Source organism: Rhinoderma darwinii, chromosome 7, assembly GCF_050947455.1.
Source record: "Rhinoderma darwinii isolate aRhiDar2 chromosome 7, aRhiDar2.hap1, whole genome shotgun sequence".
In the NCBI taxonomy this organism is placed as follows: Eukaryota; Metazoa; Chordata; class Amphibia; order Anura; family Rhinodermatidae; genus Rhinoderma; species Rhinoderma darwinii.
The window spans coordinates 13,817,621-13,838,983 of NC_134693.1; the positions used below are offsets into that span (position 1 = coordinate 13,817,621).

The 21,363-nt window shown below is 40.5% G+C and overlaps 1 protein-coding gene across 1 annotated transcript; it reads right to left on the reverse strand.

The window, feature by feature from the left end:
* Nucleotides 1-1,180: 1,180 nt before the first annotated feature.
* RPE65 (retinoid isomerohydrolase RPE65) lies at nt 1,181-20,201 on the reverse strand. The gene is made up of 14 exons (XM_075832816.1): nt 19,961-20,201; nt 19,001-19,083; nt 18,036-18,186; nt 16,777-16,884; nt 16,538-16,679; nt 15,008-15,155; nt 14,811-14,892; nt 11,104-11,236; nt 9,823-9,962; nt 8,529-8,658; nt 7,990-8,104; nt 4,171-4,265; nt 3,965-4,076; nt 1,181-1,508 (listed from the first exon to the last, which is right to left on the reverse strand). The coding sequence occupies exons 1-14, from the start codon at nt 19,969-19,971 to the stop codon at nt 1,357-1,359; spliced, it is 1,602 nt and encodes a 533-aa protein (XP_075688931.1). The 5' UTR covers nt 19,972-20,201; the 3' UTR covers nt 1,181-1,356.
* Nucleotides 20,202-21,363: the final 1,162 nt, after the last annotated feature.

Here is a 21,363-nt window from a genome sequence, read left to right on the forward strand (position 1 = left end):
GGTAACTTCAATCGCAGCATGTCAATTAATTCTGCGGATGCGCAACTCTTCTGTTCCGGGTTTACCCATTGAATTCATTAGGGTGCTTAAACCCGCAACAAGGCAGTGTGTGTTGCGATATTTGCGGCAGAATCACAGCTATTACGCCGCAAAAATTGCAAGTACGAAAAAAAAATAAAGTTATACTTACCCAGTGTTCCCTGCTTCTTCTCCGGTCCAGCCTTCCCGGATGACATTGCAGGCCATGTGATCGCTGCAGCGTCACATGGCCTGCAACGTCATGCCAGGAGGCTGGACTGTGCAAAGAGGGAGGGGCTAAGTATGACTACATGTTCCAGCTCCACTTCGCAGCGGAAACTCCGCCAGAAAAACGCACCACAATTTTCCGGACAGCATTCCCTGCCGTGTTCAGGGCAGATACGCTGCCCTGAATATGTTGTGTGTGTTCCTACCCTTAGAGTGAGTCCACATGTTGCGTAAACACTGCAGATTTTCCGTAACGGAATTCATTGCAGAAGATCCGCCGCAAATATAGTAGCAGCAAAGTGGATGAAATAAAACAAATGCTGCTTATTTGTTACAAGGTAAATCCCACTACAAATAGCAGTTGTTGCGCTTTTTGTGGTGGGTTTGCAGCGATTCCACCGCAAAAAACACAACTCAGAAAAAAAAAATATGAATACTCTTAACTCACCCAGGAGTCTGTCTGTCCCCAAGCCGGCCTCCTGGGATGACGTTTCATCCCATGTGACCGCTGCTGCCAATCACAGGCTGTAGCGGTGGTCACATGGGATAAAAACATCATCATGACGTCAGAGGGCTGGCCTCCTGGGATGACGCTTCATCCCATGTGAGCGCCGATTCAGCCAATCACAGGCTTCAGCAGTCTCATGGGATGAAACGTCATCCCAGGAGGCCGACCTGCCAGTAAGCCGCCTAAGTGCTGCAGTTTTATGCAGTGGACATTCCGGGCGAAAAACTGCTCTATAATTTGTTGCGGTTTATCGGTCGGAATTCCCTGCGGCGCACAGGGCGGATACGCTGCGTGCTTTTATGCTGGATGGTAGAGAATATGCCAATATCGCCCAATGAGATGCGCTACAAAGTTTCATACATTCACAAGTTCTAATTTATGCAAAAAGATGGATAACTACAGACAGACCTGAGCGTTCAACAGTCATAACAATGTAAAAGATCTTTATTAGGACACAGGAATGAAGCTAAATGACAGAATTTCCCCCTAAGATCAACATAGAACAATAGATATATAAATATAAAAACGTGCAGCTTCCATATACAGAATGCATAGGCCGTGGTCTCTCACTTTGGTCCTCGGACTGGACCGGTTTACGTTTTTTAGGCATTTTTGAACATTCCATGAAACGTGACGGGGATGATGGTGTCGACCTCGGCTCTGGCGATTTCACTCATATCCTTGGCGTCCAGAATAAGCAGGAACGAGGGCTTGTGCCCCACAGCGGGGGAAATGGCCACACTCAGTATGACGCCTGCGTTCACAATAGAAGGCGGATTAGTGATATATATACACATTGTGGTAAGTCCTGGACGACCCTAAAGCCAACCTGGTGATCAGAGGCCATACATGCAGGATAAATACAGTATTACATGACCAAGTGCTCCAGAACAGGAGCGGCTCTCTAATCTGGCTAATAGAGGGGGGTCCTGACCACCTCCTATGAGGTACGCATGGGCAGTTCCCCTTTAAATCCATCCGGTCCGTGACGTAATGGTGCGTTTCGGTAAGCAGGTTGTTTGTTCGAACCGCTGTGCCGTTACATCATGGTGATGCTGGTGCCGGCTGTAACTTAAGGCCCTTAGACATGGGCCAGTGATCGGGCAAACAAACACTCGTTCCCGATCATTGCCCTATGTAAAGAGGCAGCGGTCAGCCCATGAACAAGCAAACGCTCCATCAGCTCATCGTATCCTTTATGCAGCAGGAAATATTATCGTTGGTAGCGCATCTGTGTAAACCGCAAGACGCGCTGCCGACATGATGGAAATGTATGGGGACGAGGGATCGGAGTGGTCTCATTGATCAGCGCTCGTTGTTACGGTAATAATAGGCCGGAGTAAAAGGACCCTCAGAGCCAACATCCTGCTGTAATGGCCGCGATCGGAGATGACAAATGTAAATGTATTTTATTAAAAACACTTTTTTTCATAAAAAATACTTTAAGCGAAAATCAAACTCAAAGTTATGGCGATGGAAAAATATAGAAATGATGGCGGACGGGATGCGGCGATGCAGAAATATATTTTCTCTGAATTTGCTTTATTGTGCAAAAGTAATTGTATATGGAAAAATAAAAACGGTATTGCTTTCGTAATGCGGTGATGAAAAAAATCTGTTCATCCTGAAGCTCGTCACGCCGCGCGGTTTCCGTAGAGCCAGTCACTTCTATGGAAATTATGGAAACCGCGTAGCACGACCCCCACTGCACTTATACCCAGCCCCGATGCGGCACCCAGTGGCCGCTTCACTGGGGGGGGGGGGGGGGCAAGATTGGCGGAATCCCGCTCTCAAATTAAGGGCGAGTTCCAGACCTTGGACACGCATCTATCAGATATTTATGGCCTATCCTATGTATGAGATGGAAATACACGCTTTTTGGCACATAATTAAGACTCCCACTGACTATGGGAACATTTGGAGGGTTTTACGCACCAAAGAATTGACCCGACGCCTCTTTTTTACGCTTTTTAACAACGCACGCTTAAAAAAGTGCAAATGTCGAGCTTAATCAAGCATCCTTTTAATGCATTTTTTTGCCCATAAAATGCCCCCCCAAAAAAACGCGTAAAATACACGCCGTGTGGACCTGTCAACTGAACAGTCATTCACCACAGGGTCTCCCTCTTGACTTTCATCATTCTCAGCCTTTGGTGTGTCCTGTAGCTTCTGCAGCTACTATTGTAGTGTCTCTTCAAAAATGGACCTGGACACTGGTTGACAATTTGAAGACACCTTTTCCTGGCTTGTAGCTAAAAATAGGGATGGGGGCGAGTCTCCCTCCCACATTTACAGCAGCTGTGAGTCAGGTCACTTTGCCTGATTCACCTTGCTGTAATTCTGGGAAGTGCTCCCCCTGGTGGCCAACATAGGAAAACTTGTCAAATTATTATTTCATTTGTAATGCTTTCCACTTTGTGGAAGAAAAATAAATAAATATATAAAACAATTATGTTCCCCCGGGCTATTTTCAGATGTTTTTCAGACTGTAAAACCCCCGAAAAGATGCGGGGGCTGAACGCCTCCAAACATCTGCCCATTGATTTCAATGGCAAAAACAGCGTTCCGTTCCCACGGGGCGTTCTTTTACGTGGCTTTTTTTAAACGGCTGCGTAAAAAAACACCTTGTAAAGAGAAGTGCAGTTCTTGAACCGTTTCTGGGGCAATTTTTCATTTTCTCAATAGAAAAACAGCTCTAAAAACAGCCATAAAATATGGCGCAAAAAACACAAGTTGCTTTGAAAAACGGCCGCGTAAAAAAACGCCCGTGAAAAAGAAGTGCATGTCACTTCTTGAGCCATTTTTGGAGCTGTTTTTCATTGACTATAAAAAATAAAGCCCCAAAAACGGACGTAAAAAACGCGAGTTGCTGAAAAAACATCTGAAAATCAGGAGCGGTTTTCCCTTGAACAGCTCCGTATTTTCAGACGTTTTTTATTAAGCGTCTGAACATACCCTAATTGTTTCCCTATGGGTCAAAAAGTCGCCAACGGCCTTGTGACTGTTGCAAAAAATGCAGCCGTGATGGAATTTTTTGTTATTATGGTCACACGGTCGCTTACAACTTTTTCTCTCGTAGGAAAACTAAGCTGCTTGACATGACGGCAGTGCTGCAATTTACAGCGAATCATGTTTGACAAAACGTTGACGCCGCCTCTGCCATTATTTCCATTAACTCATTGTCTGAACAATCCCTTTAAATATAATTACCATCATCTTCCTCCAGGGCATCTGGGGTTGGGACAAATATTGGCTCAGACGGGTAGGTGTTGGGTTCTTGCCATACCCACGTTTCTTTGCTCTTGACATTGAGTTTCACCAGCTGGAAGAGCAGATACAATTACGTTATTCATCATCGGCCTGTGATCACTTTGATATTTAAACCTGGCAAAGAAACTATTAATATATATTTTCACCCTGTCAGGAATGAAGTGGTTCAGTCCGAGTCCATACGCGTATGTGTAATCTTTACCGCTGTACGCATTGTAGTTGATTTGCGGGAATTCAAAGGCTGTCGGAATAATAAAAGGACGAGAGAATATAAAATATTATAATATACAGTCCTGGGATCAAATCTGATAAAGGGCGACATCTGCATTATATTTATATATATACACACACACACACACACACACACACACACACACACACACACACACACCCGTTCAAAAGTTTAGGGTCACTTAGAAATTTCCTTATTTTTGAAAGAAAAGCACAGTTTTTTCCAATGAAGATAACATTAAATTAATCAGAAATAAACTCTATACATTGTTAATGTGCTAAATGACTATTCTAGCTGCAAACGTCTGGTTTTTAATGCAATATCTACATAGGTGTATAGAGGCCCATTTCCAGCAGCCATCACTCCAGTGTTCTAATGGTACATTGTGTTTGCTAACTGTGTTAGAAGGCTAATGGATGATTAGAAAACACTTGAAAACCCTTGCACAATTATGTTAGCACCGCTGTAAACAGTTTTGCTGTTTAGAGGAGCTACAAAACGGACCTTCCTTTGAGCTAGTTGAGAATCTGGAGCATTACATTTGTGGGTTCCATTAAACTCTCAAAATGGCTAGAAAAAGAGAGCTTTCATGTGAAACTCAACAGTCTATTCTTGTTCTTAGAAATGAAGGCTATTCCATGCGAGAAATTGCCAAGAAACTGAAGATTTCCTACAACGGTGTGTACTACTCCCTTCAGAGGACAGCACACACAGGCTCTAACCAGAGTAGAAAGAGAAGTGGGAGGCCCCGCTGCACAACTGAGCAACAAGACAAGTACATTAGAGTCTCTAGTTTGAGAAATAGACGCCTCACAGGTCATCAACTGGCAGCTTCATTAAATAGTACCCGAAAAACGCCAGTGTCAACGTCTACAGTGAAGAGGCGACTCCGGGATGCTGGCCTTCAGGGCAGAGTGGCAAAGAAAAAGCCATATCTGAGACTGGCTAATAAAAGGAAAAGATTAATATGGGCAAAAGCTCAGACATTGGACAGAGGAAGATTGGAAAAAAGTGTTATGGACAGACGAATCGAAGTTTGCGGTGTTTGGATCACACAGAAGAACATTTGTGAGACGCAGAATAACTGAAAAGATGCTGGAAGAGTGCCTGACGCCATCTGTCAAGCATGGTGGAGGTAATGTGATGGTCTGGGGTTGCTTTGGTGCTGGTAAAGTGGGAGATTTGTACAAGGTAAAAGGGATTTTGAATAAGGAAAGCTATCACTCCATTTTGCAACGCCATGCCATACCCTGTGGACAACGCTTGATTGGAGCCAATTTCATCCTACAACAGGACAATGACCCAAAGCACACCTCCAAATGATGCAAGAACTATTTAGGGAAGAAGCAGAAAGCTGGTATTCTATCTGTAATGGAGTGGCCAGCGCAGTCACCAGATCTCAACCCCATAGAGCTGTTGTGGGAGCAGCTTGACCGTATGGTACGCAAGAAGTGCTCATCAAGCCAATCCAACTTGTGGGAGGGGCTTCTGGAAGCATGGGGTGAAATTTCTCCCGATTACCTCAGCAAATTAACAGCTAGAATGCCAAAGGTCTGCAATGCTGGAATTGCTGCAAATGGAGCATTCCAAGACCAAAGCAAAGTTTGAAGGAGAAAATTATTATTTCAAATAAAAATCATTATTTCTAACCTTGTCAATGTCTTGACTATATTTTCTAGTTATTTTGCAACTCATTTGATAAATATAAGTGTCAGTTTTCATGGAAAACACAAAATTGTCTGGGTGACCCCAAACTTTTGAACGGTAGTGTGTATATATATATACACACACACACACACACATAAGTAGGTATAGAGTTTCAATAATAGGTAAATATAATAATAATAATAATAAATATAATAATAGGTATACAGTTTAAATAGTATTTTATAGAATAACACAACAATTCAGTACTATCGGTTATGCGCTCACATTGGCGCTCTCACTATCTTCACATTGCTGTAATCTCGTTTTAACACTTTCTTTATTGGCATTCATTTCTTGCTTGTTTTATGAAGTGAATCGTTATCAGCCGTGCGTGGCTTTCTTATCTTTCATAACTCCCCAAAAGAAAAAGTCCATCGTAGTAAAGTCTGGTGATCGTTGTGGCCATTCAACCGGCCCTCGTCTACCTCTCCACCTATTGGTTAATTTTTCGTCAAGAAAATGACGCACCGCTAAAGCAAAGTGAGGAGGGCGCCATCTTTCTGGAAATAGTAGCCTTCACTTTCATGCTCCAACTACAATTGTGGTATTATATTTATTACATTTTCTTGGAGCATGTTCAGGTCTGAGGTGACAGATACACGCAGGGCAGATACGCGGCGTAAAAGCAAGCAGCGTATCCGCGCTGCGGGATATTCCGGGCGATAAACCGCACCATACTGTGGTGCAGTATTTCACCTGGAATGTGCGATGCGGAAAACTGCAACACTTAGCCGGCCTGCTAGTAGGTCGGCCTCTTCGGGTGACGTTTCATCCCATGTGACCGCCGCTACAGACTGTGATTGGCTGCAGCAGTCACATGGGATGAAACGTCAACCCAGGAGGCCGGCCTGGAGGAAGAAACACAGAAAATAATCTTATACTTACCCAGAAGTCTGAGTTGCGTTTTTTGCAGTGGAATCGCTGCGAACCCGCCGCAAAAAGTGCAACAACTGCTATTTGTTGCGGGATTTACCTCCCATTGAATTCAATGGGAAAAACCCGCAACAAGTAAGCAGTGTTTACGCAAACACGATTGACATGTAGCGGAATTAAATTCAGCACCGCAGGTCAATTTCGGAGCGTTTTTCCGCTCAGTATTTACACAGCGTGTGGAGGAGATTTCTTCTATCTCATCCGCTTTGCTGCCACTGTATTTACTGTGGATTTGACTAATTCTGGAAAAACTGCAGTATTTACGCTGCGTGTGAACTTGCCCTTATAGTGATATCGGATAGTGCTCTTCAAAAGTTTGTAAAATCTCCCGCTGTAGAGATGTATACCAACGTGTGTGTACATATATATATATATATATATATATATGTGTGTGTGTATATAAAACAGCGCCACCCAGTGGCCAGACAGATATTAGCAGTCTTCAGAAACTCAGACTTTTAAGGAGTAGTACAAACTAATCTTTGCCTAATTAAAACAATTTGCAATATACCCTCTGATAAAAACATTAAAATTAACCAGTGACTATAAATCCTTATGTCATATTATTCTATCAAGTAGAATAATTATAATCAAGTAGAGTATCGGAAGCAGACCGAGGAACAGTAGAGCCCCATAGAAGTCTATGGGTGCCGTATCACGGTAAGGTTGTATGGAGCCGTAATATGACCATATGCATGAGACGGGTGGCAACGATGACTACAGAGCACACCATGCCCCCTCCACCTGACGTCACAATGGTATATAAAAGGGTTCTTAGAGATTCCTACAAAACCCTGAAATAGCCCAGACCTGTTAGAAATAGGAAAAAAAAAAATGTGTACTTTAGAAATCATCCAAATTCTGCGCCGTTCCCCTGTCGGGTGTTTGTATGGATTAGTCCTCAGTGACGTTTTTATATATAAAGCGACATAACATCGTGTCACTATGTACAACATCACTGCGTCTAGTAAATACACGGACCGGACGCGTATTCACGTTTTTTACAGCTCTGGCCTGTTATGGGGTTTTGTCCAGATCTCAGACGACCCCTGTAATGCACTAGTTGTGGGCACTGATTTTTCGTAATACAAACCTTGTCGCGGACCAGAGAAGAGAACCTCGGGCTCCAGCCAGATGGTATCATCGCTCCGCAGGGTGGCAGTAGCTGTGGTGTACGGCAGATTCACCAAGTTCTTTCCTGAGTCATTCTGGTGGAAGTAGAGAAAACTGAGAATTAAACTGGATCAGCAGATTCATGGCGTAATTCTAACCCCCCCCCCCTCTCTCGTTTCAACTCTGTCATCCACCCATTCTCCATGGGAATACACAGACTGACATTCGGCTTCGAAATAAGTAACCTTTTTCTCCCTGGTGATTAGGTTACTTGTAGTTTATGGATATTCTACCCTTGTAAATCTACTATCCATGCTCTGACATCCTGGTGAGGTTGTTACAAGTTTGGGTCTGAACAAGTAGTGCTGCAGTGTAAAGCATAGAGGAATGTCACAATAAGGAAGCGTTAAAAAGCAGCCATCACTCAACAAAATACATAGGTGCTAAGCATTACCCAACAGAAAGAGGGTAAACTAAGGCCCTCAGTGCCCAAAAGTTATATAGGAGGATGCACTTTACCTTCTGAATATCGAGCGGCAGGACGTATCTCCGCACTTCTGGTTGAGGAGCTTTCTCTGCAAGCCTCTTCACTTCATCCCAGTTCTCGCGTAAATTGGCCAGATACAAATAATTGTAGATAAATTCAAAGCTGCAACAATAAAAGTTTACGGTGATTTTCAGAAGTAGATGCTGCGCCCTTCACACTTATAGTATCACATAGGATTGAGGTGCAGATACTCCAGCAAAGATATATTAGCGGGTGGCATTTATGGCTAATATTTCTTAACTCTGGACCTTCAGTTCCCCTTATAGATCCTTATGTCCAAAATTCTGTGCTGATCAATTTGTTAATTCATTTTAATATTGGTCGGAGCTTCGTTTTTCTTCTACAGAGCTCCAAATTCCCGAACTAGACATAGATTAAAGGAGAACATGCTGGCAGCCTGCAGCCACCACTAGAGGGAGCTTGGGAGGCAATTGCATACCGTCTTATTATTAAATTCAATGTATACAGCAGGCTCCTGAGCTCCCTCTGGTGGTGGCTGCAGACATTTAAATATGACATTATTTTAATTTATAACACATATTGTTGAACGCAGGGTTGTGGCCAGATGTATGAACATGGTTGAAGCAGTTGTTAATTTTATATTATATCCTCCACAGGGTGACAATAGACATTTGGTCACAGTATTATATTATTTTGTTTTAAAGCTTAGTAGAAAAAAGGAAACGCCTCTGGATATGGCAGCTCAAAAAAGAAAGCGTTTGGGCAGTCATTAAGGGGTTAATATTGAGAAAATACTTATCTTATGCTGATCTTGAGTTACAATGTTTTCTACTGGGGTTCATTGCTATTAAAGAGGTTGTTGGGTTAAAAAAAAAAAAAAGTATAATCAAATATTCCATAAGGGAATTTTGAGTTAATTTAAGGGAAAGAGGGGGGGGGTCCCTCATTGAGGACCATCATCTATTAGAGTGAAGATTAGCTGCAAAGAGTATCTCTCTATCTGGAGGCTGGAGGAACCAGGACATCCGTGCATTACACAGACGACTCATTGATATCAATGTCACCGCTGTTTTGCTTCATTTCCCCATAGGTGGCGCTGCAGGGATATTGAACACTTGCTGCTGGTTCCTCCATAGATTACAGCTGATCGCTAAGGGTCCTAGCAGGGACAACCTGTGATCAGCTATCTCCAGGGGAGCCTAACAAAAATAATTTTCCAAAGCGGAGAATCCCTTTAAAAAATCCAGCTCTTCTTGGCTGTAGGCTGTGGGTTTATTATTTGGTCAGGTCCATTGATGACATTACCCCTTCCAGCAGCACAGATCCACGATGAGAAATCCATTATCTTCATACGTATTAATATGATGAAAAATGTTGAAGGCCGACGTCCTGTACTTTATATTGAGATATTCTCCTGTGTGTTTCTCAGCAACGTGCATCCACACCTACAGAACGCAACAGGATCAGACAAACGGGTAATGATTTTGGCCCTACACCAGAGGGACCCCACAGAGCTCATAATCAAATGTACTATGCCTTTATTAAAATTAATATCCACCATTCTGTGCTGATTAATTTAATAATATATGTGTATAGGGGAGATCTGTATTCCTGGCTTGATAAATGATATAATTTGTGCTGCCTGCAATCACCACTAGGGGGAGCTAACTGCATATGGAATTATAGTAGGGAACACCATTGGACTGTATACATCGTTATGCAGTGAGCTCCCCCTAGTGGAAGTTGCTGGTAGATGCTATAAAAGTTTCAAGGCAAATGGGAAGTGGTTCAGTTCTGAGCCCTCACCCACAATGTCCACCATAACAGTTGTGTGCCCTTCCTCTACAATAGGTATGCCACTCCGGCCACAGATATATATTAAAAACGGCATAATAGGAATATATACATTATCAGAAGGATGAGGGATGGATAAAGAACCCCCAAAAACGCAGGTTACACACAAGTTCAGGCTGCACTCGATTTAAAGGGATCCTCCAGGCAAAACGGATACAATGTGATGTGCCTAGTGAGGGACGGGGCATGATATGACAGAGGGATTCAAAAACACCAATCACATGTCTTCTCACTTTTGCTTCTTCTCCCCTCTCACAGCATACAATCTCAGACACAGACACTGCAGCTGCATCCCCCTCCTCCCTGTCTACCATTTACTGTAATATTGTAGGCAGATTTTTGGGCGATAGAGAAGGTTTGTGAACGTTTACAAAGAACTACAGGCTGATATAAAACATAGTTTCATGTATTACAAAATTATGACAAAATAATAATTATCTATCTATCTCTATCATATATATATATATATATATATATATATATATATATATATATATATGTGTGTGTGTGTGTGTGATAGGTGTGCTTTAAATACCTTGCACATTGGGCGCCATCCTATCCCATTTTGCGTCTATTTTGTGCATCACCACCAAATTGCAGGGGGCAGATTATCTTTTGCATATGAGCTATATGGTGCAGTAAAGGAAATTAACGGGCCTTCTGATACAGCAGATATTATGAAGACATTATAAAGGAAACTATAAGACGACAAGCTGCAGAGTTCTTACTCACACCCATAGTTTCATGAGACTCAAAGCAATCCATGTAATTGGCTCCCCAGATGCTCCAGGCAGAGAGGAATTTGAACAGATTAATCTTCACTGGTTGTTCTACAAAGACTAGATAATTTGGAGACATCCCGAAACTGGAAGGAAACCGACAAGTTACCAGAGCGTTACTGACCAGAGAAGTCGTCTAAAAATCTCTCATTATACCGAGGTCTAGCTGCACAGAAGTCAGATCCTGAAAGCATTGCACCTCCATCTGTCAAATGAGGCGTTTATAACAAAGAGCCTGAAAGTTTCACTATCTGTTCAGATCTAGAAAGTCATCCATACAAGGAAGTATTATAGTAGTTATATTCTTGTATATAGGGAGCAGTATTATAGTAGTTATATTCTTGTATATAGGGGCAGTATTATAGTAGTTATATTCTTGTATATAGTAACAGTATTATAGTAGTTATATTCTTGTATATAGGGGGCAGTATTATAGTAGTTATATTCTTGTATATAGGGGCAGTATTATAGTAGTTATATTCTTGTATATAGGGGGCAGTATTATAGTAGTTCTATTCTTGTATATAGGGGGCAGTATTATAGTAGTTATATTCTTGTATATAGGGGGTAGTATTATAGTAGTTATATTCTTGTATAAAGGGGCTGTATTATAGTAGTTATATTCTTGTATATAGGGGCTGTATTATAGTAGTTATATTCTTGTATATAGGAGCAGTATTATAGTAGTTATATTCCTGTATATAGGGGCAGTATTATAGTAGTTATATTCTTGTATATAGGGGCTGTATTATAGTAGTTATATTCTTGTATATAGGGGCTGTATTATAGTAGTTATATTCTTGTATATAGGGGCTGTATTATAGTAGTTATATTCTTGTATATAGGAGCAGTATTATAGTAGTTATATTCCTGTATATAGGGGCAGTATTATAGTAGTTATATTCTTGTATATAGGGGCAGTATTATAGTAGTTATATTCTTGTATATAGGAGCAGTATTATAATAGTTATATTCTTGTATATAGGGGCAGTATTATAGTAGTTATATTCCTGTATATAGGGAGCAGTATTATAGTAGTTATATTCTTGTATATAGGGGCAGTATTATAGTAGTTATATTCTTGTATATAGGGGCAGTATTATAGTAGTTATATTCTTGTATATAGGGGCAGTATTATAGTATTTATATTCTTGTATATAGGGGCAGTATTATAGTAGTTATATTCTTGTATATAGGGGGCAGTATTATAGTAGTTATATTCTTGTATATAGGGGCAGTATTATAGTAGTTATATTCTTGTATATAGGAGCAGTATTATAGTAGTTATATTCTTGTATATAGGGGGCAGTATTATAGTAGTTATATTCTTGTATATAGGGGCAGTATTATAGTAGTTATATTCTTGTATATAGGGGGCAGTATTATAGTAGTTATATTCTTGTATATAGGGGCAGTATTATAGTAGTTATATTCTTGTATATAGGAGCAGTATTATAGTAGTTATATTCTTGTATATAGGGGCAGTATTATAGTAGTTATATTCTTGTATAAAGGGGCTGTATTATAGTAGTTATATTCTTGTATATAGGGGCTGTATTATAGTAGTTATATTCTTGTATATAGGAGCAGTATTATAGTAGTTATATTCTTGTATATAGGGGGAGTATTATAGTAGTTATATTCTTGTATATAGGGGGCAGTATTATAGTAGTTATATTCTTGTACATAAGGAGCAGTATTATAGTAGTTATATTCTTGTATATAGGAGCAGTATTATAGTAGTTATATTCTTGTATATAGGGGCAGTATTATGGTAGTTATATTCTTGTATATAGGGGCAGTATTATAGTAGTTATATTCCTGTATATAGGGGCAGTATTATAGTAGTTATATTCTTGTATATAGGGGCAGTATTATAGTAGTTATATTCTTGTATATAGGAGCAGTATTATAATAGTTATATTCTTGTATATAGGGGCAGTATTATAGTAGTTATATTCTTGTATATAGGAGCAGTATTATAGTAGTTATATTCCTGTATATAGGGAGCAGTATTATAGTAGTTATATTCTTGTATATAGGGGCAGTATTATAGTAGTTATATTCTTGTATATAGGAGAAGTATTATAGTAGTTATATTCTTGTATATAGGGGGCAGTATTATAGTAGTTATATTCTTGTATATAGGGGGCAGTATTATAGTAGTTATATTCTTGTATATAGGGGGCAGTATTATAGTAGTTATATTCTTGTATATAGGGGGCAGTATTATAATAGTTATATTCTTGTATAAAGGGGGCAGTATTATAGTAGTAATATTCTTGTATATAGGGGGCAGTATTATAGTAGATATATTCTTGTATATAGGGGGCAGTATTATAGTAGTTATATTCTTGTATATAGAGGGCAGTATTATAGTAGTTATATTCTTGTATATAGGAGCAGTATTATAGTGGTTATATTCTTGTATATAGGGGCAGTATTATGGTAGTTATATTTTTGTATATAGGGGCAGTATTATAGTGGTTATATTCTTGTATATAGGAGCAGTATTATAGTAGTTATATTCTTGTATATAGGCGGCAGTATTATAGTAGTTATATTCTTGTACATAGGAGCAGTATTATAGTAGTTATATTCTTGTACATAGGAGCAGTATTATAGTAGTTATATTCTTGTATATAGGAGGCAGTATTATAGTAATTATATTCTTGTATATAGGGGCAGTATTATAGTATTTATATTCTTGTATATAGGGGCAGTATTATAGTAGTTATATTCTTGTATATAGGGGCAGTATTATAGTAGTTATATTATTGTATATAGGAGCAGTATTATAGTAGTTATATTCTTGTATATAGGAGGCAGTATTCTAGTAGTTATATTCTTGTATACAGGAGCAGTATTATAGTAGTTATATTCTTGTATATAGGGGGTAGTAATATAGTAGTTATATTCTTGTATATAGGGCAGTATTATAGTAGTTATATTCTTGTATATAGGGGGCAGTATTATAGTAGTTATATTCTTGTACATAGGAGCAGTATTATAGTAGTTATATTCTTGTATATAGGGAGCAGTATTATAGTAATTACATTCTTGTATATAGGGGCAGTATTATAGTAGTTATATTCTTGTATATAGGGGGCAGTATTATAGTAGTTATATTCTTGTATATAGGGGGTAGTATTATAGTAGTTATATTCTTGTATATAGGAGGCAGTATTATAGTAGATATATTCTTGTATATAGGAGCAGTATTATAGTAGTTATATTCTTGTATATAGGGGCAGTATTATTGTAGTTATATTCTTGTATATAGGAGCAGTATTATAGTAGTTATATTCTTGTATATAGGGGGCAGTATTATAGTAGTTATATTCTTGTATATAGGGGGCAGTATTAAAGCAGTTATATTCTCGTATATAGGGGGCAGTATTATAGTAGTTATATTCTTGTATATAGGGGGCAGTATTATAGCAGTTATATTCTCGTATATAGGGGGCAGTATTATAGTAAACATTCTAGTTAGATGCAAAGACCATGGATGAATGAGCTTAAAAGTGGTAAAATTACTCCTTAATATAAACTGTTCTATTGTTTTTTTTCCTAATTTGACATTTTCTAGTATTATCACTTTCTGTGGGTTTCTAGTGTGAAGATCATCTATGATTACAGATATGAGATATTCCCAGTTACCTGTGGACATAGGACGGGGTAAATCTATCACTGCATGGAAACTGCACAACCACCTTGGATTTTGTGATGGGATCTTCTTTGTCTGTAACAGTAAATTAGCAATTCCTTTAGTCCGGCACAGATAATGATTTAGAGGAGTCCATGTTAAGGACCTTTTGATATTGTCCACATTAAACCCACCACCACTACATACATACCTGCCTGCAGAGGGGGAATCAGGATAACATTGTAAGCAATTGAAAAATTCTTCCCAAAGCAGTTTCCCATGTTGTAGACGGTGCCGTCCCTCTCAATGTGCGGGTGTGCGGTGACGCCATTAATAGAGATGTATTTACACAGATCCACCTGAAAGTCACATACCAAAAGGCGATTAATAGCTGTGACTCACTGAGAGATACATGAGGGATGATTGATACCGACACCAGTGATTGGCTTAGAAAATGGCTAAATATTAGGCTGTTGGATGAGTACAATAATTCTAACAGGGTGTGTATACTTATGCAACCAGTCAATTTTCACTTATCTCTTCAATGCATCTAAGATTTTAGAAAAATGAAGTAACTTTGTAAAGTATCTGGATTTTCTACCCCTTTGTGTATACAGCTCCTATGCAGACCTGTGTGTCTCCATGGTTACAGGCTACAAACAAACCCTTTTTAGGCTGTTCCTGCAGTCATGTTTACACCCCCTCTGCCCCCTTTTTTTAGTAATGGAAACAGTAAGAGAGGAGACAGAATGAGAACTAATTACATAACTGGTCAGACTACACACAGGGTTTGTATGTAGTCTGTAACCATGGAGACACATAGTATTAATATGATGGAAAATAGGAGCTTTAGATACAAATCAGTAGGACATTTTTTAACGTTAATATTTGCAAAGTTACTTCATTTCTTATTTTAGATGCATTGAAGCAAAATACAATTGGTTGCGAAAGTATACACATCCTTTAAATGGGTTTTCCATTCACTAAGTTTTTATATCTTGCATTAATTTCAATGCACTTTTACCAGACCTGAAATATGGGCATCCCTAATTAAATAAGCTAGCGGGTGAATGTGTATTCCCCCACCAACTCCCACATGATGCCCACGAAGAGAAAATCTGGCCATAGACTTGCGTTTTTTGTCAATGTTTCCTCCAATAATATCATGTGTATAACCGAGGACCCTAAGGCTATGTTCACACACTTAACAAGGGAAAACAGCCTCTGATTTTCAGCTGTTTTTTATGCATCAGGCGCTTTTTGACGGATGTTTTTGGAGCTGTTTTTCTATTGAGACAATGAAAAATGGCTCCAAAAACGGGACCAAGAAGTAACATGCACTTCTTTTTTACAGGGCGTTTTTTTATGCGCTGTTTTTACAAACGGCCTTGTAAAAAAAACGCCCCGTGGGAACAAAGCGCAGTTTTTCCCATTGAAATCAATGGGCAGATGTTTGGAGGCGTTCAGCCTCCGTATTTTCAGCCGTTTTTCAGGGCCTTTATGACCCGAAAAACGCCTCAAAATAAGCCGTGTGAACATACCCTAACTGTGGATATCAGTCTGCCCTATTGTATTTTTTTTCAAGAAGAGGAGCGGCGCCATATGTGTCTACCAGCTGCTTATCTCCATTTCTACATAGAATTAGCAGGCCCATTTATTAGAGGTGAACGGAGATGTTTGTTTATTAACGTGTTGTGGAGGATCGGTGACAGACAACCCTCCCCCTCTTTCTATAAAATACCTTTTTGACGGTTTCCAGCGTCTCAGGATCAACCTTTGTTATGTAATTGGTTTCTGTACAAGCATAAAAATCCTCCCCCACAGGGTAGATGTTGACCAGAGCGTTGTCCGTCACTTCTAGGCCTTTGAAGTATGAAAAAAACCTAAGGAAAAAATAAAATAAAAAATATCTATATATATATATATTTTTTTTAATGATGTGACACCCAAGACTCTGAATAGTGCGGGTTCCTCACTCACCTGGAGAATATATTTTTGCAGGGATCTGGATAAGCGAAGGTGCCAAACTCCGTGATCACGATTCTCTTCTCGGTCATTGCTCGGACGTAGGCATCGGTCTTTACAAACCTGCGGTAAGAAGCGCAGCACAGGTCAAAGTGTAATCCAGTGAATGTTCCTATCTGTCCATGCCTATAGGGGGCAGTATTATAGCAATGGCAGTGTCCATACAGGCCGACTGGACGTTGCTGTGCCTGGATAAACAATAAAGGGGCCACAGGGCTCGTTCTGCTGATCGCTGGGGGTCTCAGGGGGCAGACACCCACCAATTATGTGTTACTGTCCTATCTAATGTCAAGTAGTTCAAAATTATATTAAGCCATTTATTAATTATACATGGGTTACAATGTGTCACCCAGCATTCCCAGACCCCTGAATGACATATATAACTACCTACTAAATGATTTGGAAGTGGGGATGAGTTACAGCATAACGAGGCAGATTTGCACGGCCCTGTTCACACACAGTTTTTTGCCGCGGTTTTCGAAACAGAAACCGCGGCAAAAAAACGTCCGAAATCGCCCCCCATTGATTTCAATGGGAGGCACAGGCCTTTTTTTCCCGAAAGGGGAAAAAAAATGCTTGCGGGAAAAAGAAGCGACATGCCCTTTCTTCGGGCGTTTCTGTCTCAGACCTCTCATTGACATCAACAGGAGGCAGCCAAAAAATGCCACGAAAAACACGGCAAACGGCATGAAAAAACTCAGTGTGAACAGGGCCTAAAGAGGTTTTCCCATGAAGGACATTCACAGGATATGTTATAAGTGTCAGATAGATGCGGCACCTAAACCCTGTTCTAGCTTTTTGAGGTCACGCTGACTCCCGGACACTTACTCATTGCATAATCGGGAGTTACGGAAACAGCGCAAGTCGTTGCGCTACGCTGTTTCAATAACGCCCATAGTTAAAATTTTATAACTCCTTTAATCTAGATCAGACCCCAACATATTTCCAGTTCCCATAAATCAGCCCCCAGATCAGACCCCATAATTCAGACCCAATAGAGAACGGCTGATTTAAAAAAAAAAAAAAAGGGGGGGGGGGGCACTGCCGTTTCGGGGGGCGATGCCCACACAGCCCCCTTAGATTCGCCCCAACATTTTTAGGACGGTGTCCGGGACAAATATTTGCGGGGATTACACTTAACAAATAGGGACAGTCCCAGCAAATTCAGACGCTTGGCTACTAGGATATAGGTAGTTGGCGAAATTGACACATACCTGCGATGATACGTGACTTGTCCCTCCTTGAACTCAAACTTATGTAGCAGAGCTTGTCCGTCAAACAGGTGATAAAACTGTTCCGAGCCCACTTCAAAGAGTCCGGGTCCACATCGCAACAGACTGCCGGACAACCAGAGGGGTAACCGACCTGCCCGAGAAGTAATGGAGGTGTGAAAATTAGGAGGGATCAGGAGCGAGGCCCCTCCGAACTCCCCTTCCTGAAATGGCCGATAACAGGGAACAATAGACTGCATTGAAGTGCACAGCAAAGACAGACAAGATAAGATAGACTTTGGTTTTAATGTCCCTTTACAGTATGGGAAAGCAATATCAACGCGCTTCCATATATCAGACTCATTTTCAATAACCTCTTAAAGGACAACATCACCCAAAATACAGAGTGACCCCATTACTTTTCATTGTTTTACCTTTCAGCTGATCAAGTATCGATAACAAACCACGAAAATGACACCAAATGTAGCAAAATTTATTAAACGTAACAACTCTCTTTTTAAAGAAAATGGTTGTCACAGGAGAGGTTGTCATAGCCCCGCCCCTTTTACTAGTATTAGCAGTATGAGCTTGGAGCAAATTTTGAAAAAACCGCCACTGACGCAAAAAACACAATAAAGGACTAAATAAAAAAAAGTGCAACCGAAAAAAATGTCAGGTGAAATGCCGCCCTACGCTGTGTTTTTTTGGCCTAAGGCCTCCCATTAGATGCATATAATCCCACGATATGGACTATAGCAGCAGTCAACCTCCTTCAACACTCCAGCTGTCATGAAACTACAAATCCCAGCATGCCCTGACAGCCATAAATTGGAATAATAAATCCTTTGGTTGGCAGGGCATGCTGGGAGTTGTAGTTTCACAACAGCTGAGGTGCCGATGGTTGCAGACCCCTGGACTATAGTGTTATCAGCATTACTATACAGCTCAGGTATATCGGGTGCTCTTACCGACGATGTGGACGCTCATCGGGGTGGCCAGTTCTTCCACGGTCTCAAACAGTTTCTTATACCCGCCAGCAGGGTGCTCCACACTGCAAAATAACACATGACTTCAACCCACATAAAACACTATCAAATCGGAGATCAGGGGTCTTCCAATTTTAACCCATTAAAGAAAGATAAGCAACAATATATATATATTTCGGGCAGCCACTAATCTCCACCTCTTTTATAGAAATATATTCCATTAGGTGCAAAGATAAAAATGAGGCCCTTTTCAGCAGCTGCCTGACACCACCCCACTAATAACTACTGGCAACGAAAAGTCCTAGAGTCCCATCCCATTTCTAAATCCATTTTCCACATCCTCATTTGCTAACATTGCAGCATCTGTGCAGACTGCAGGTTCTCCCCACACATCAAAGTGGGGACTAGACCAACATAAAATGGGCCCCTTCTATCCAGGGGCCCCGTTGTAGCCGCCCAGCCTGTCTTTATGATTTCCACAGCTTCCAATAATAGAAAAGAAACTTCAACGTGGCTTCCCTGTGAGTCCGTCAGCAGACACGCTATTTTACGACACTCTACTGCTCGGACACAGAATACAGGCTGCCATAAACAGCAGCCTGACTTCTGCTGGAGGATTCACAGGTCAGTGATGGGGAATCTGAATGTCCCGCAACCATGAAAGCCTAATATTGGATCACTCCTGCTTGTAAAGGAAGCCATGAGATAATAAGGTGTTAGGGAATTGCTATTCATGCGATATAAATCATACGAAACATTCTTAAATTCACAGAAGAGGAAACTTTATCAAGGGAAATTATTTCGGCTGCAGATACTTTGTAAGAAAAACAACTTCCTTTGAATGGTCATTAAAGATTCATGCCTAGAATAAGATGACTCGACTTGAAGCCTCGGTCGGCGAGCAACGATCTGAATACTAATGGCGTCCAACCTGCTACTTACCGACTGGCCATGATGCCTCCTTCTGAGGAACGAGACGCTCCGAGAGTGAGTTTGGGTTTCTGAGTCCTTAATCTATATATAGGGACTTTGATTTGTTTCAAGAGAATAATCTTCTTAAAGAGCCGGCGCAGCCAATGAGCGAGAGGACGGGGAACAGAAGATTCTTTCAGGACTGGGATTCTCTTGAAGCCGCTCTCTCCATCGAGTCCTCAGCGTCTTTGCTCTACGCACAAGGAGGTTCTTTGAAAGATGTTTAGTTCTAAATCCTTTCAAACCAGCAATGGATTAAAGGAAAGAATTGCAGGAAAGAATTCAGTCACACGCAGCAAGACAAGGTTTTCTCAGACTAATTGCTTACTGTATGGAAAACGCTCAGATAGTTCTTACAATGGAGCCCTGTGGACAGACATCTAAAAAAAAAAAGGATTCTCCCATAGGACAGAGAGGACTTCTCTCCATCATCTACTCTAGAAGGGACAACACATTGCAGAAAATTTCCCCTAAAAAACAAAAATCAGTCTCTTCTGTTACAAATTCTATTCATCTTCTGATGTGTTTCTGGGAAAGTGGGTGACAACTCATATGGCTGCCATAACCGCTCTCACCGGGGGCGATACTCAGCTTTCCAAACCCCTGAATAGAATAGCAAATCAGTCTAGTTCCATAGCTAGATATCCCATCTCTGATATAACACATGAACTAGTCATCCCAAGATCTGGGGCGTCAGCTGCATATGGAAGATCGGAGATTTCAGTGTCTAGTATGGGGAGGGATTCTTTGCAGTAAAAGCATTGAACGAAAAAAACAAAACGGAATTTAAACAAGAATAGAAAACATAACAAAAACCCACAAGATTCTTATCTTAGAACTAATGTCACCAACACATAAGTGGATATGGACAGTTTGCGGGTCTCTTGCTGAGCAATATTTGATTTGTCGTCATGGAGCTCCCAACTTAGAGTGGCTCTTCGTCCTGGCTCCTAGAGGGGTGTTTTGAGGAGGGATCCCCCTCTATTAAATCACGAGACAACCTCTTTAAAAAATGTTTGGCCAGCCCAAGGGAACGTTCACCCAAGACTAACTTTTCCGATACCATGTAAAGTGAAACTCCACTTTAACATAAGATTATATTAACCCCTTCCCGTCGTAAACAACTTTCAGATTTTCATTTTCGTTTTTTCCTCCCCACATTCCAGAAGCCATAACGTCTTTATTTTTCCGTCTATATAATCCTATGAGGGCTTGATTTTTGCGGGACGAGTTGTAGTTTTTCGTAGCACCATTTATTTTGCTGTATAATGTACTAGGAAACGGGGGAAAAAAATATATTTGTGGGGTAGAAAGTGAAAAAAAAAACAAACTGCGATTCCTCCATGGTTTTTTGCGCACCGTTTTTACGAAAT

Bases quoted from the DNA above. Each gene is read 5' to 3' on its own strand.
- RPE65 (XM_075832816.1), bottom strand. The intron at 4,266-7,989 runs GTTTGTATTACG...TTATTCCGACAG, and splicing joins CTTCTCTGGTCCGCGACAAG to CCTTTGAATTCCCGCAAATC. The intron at 4,077-4,170 runs GTGAAAATATAT...CTGCTCTTCCAG, and splicing joins ACCACTTCATTCCTGACAGG to CTGGTGAAACTCAATGTCAA.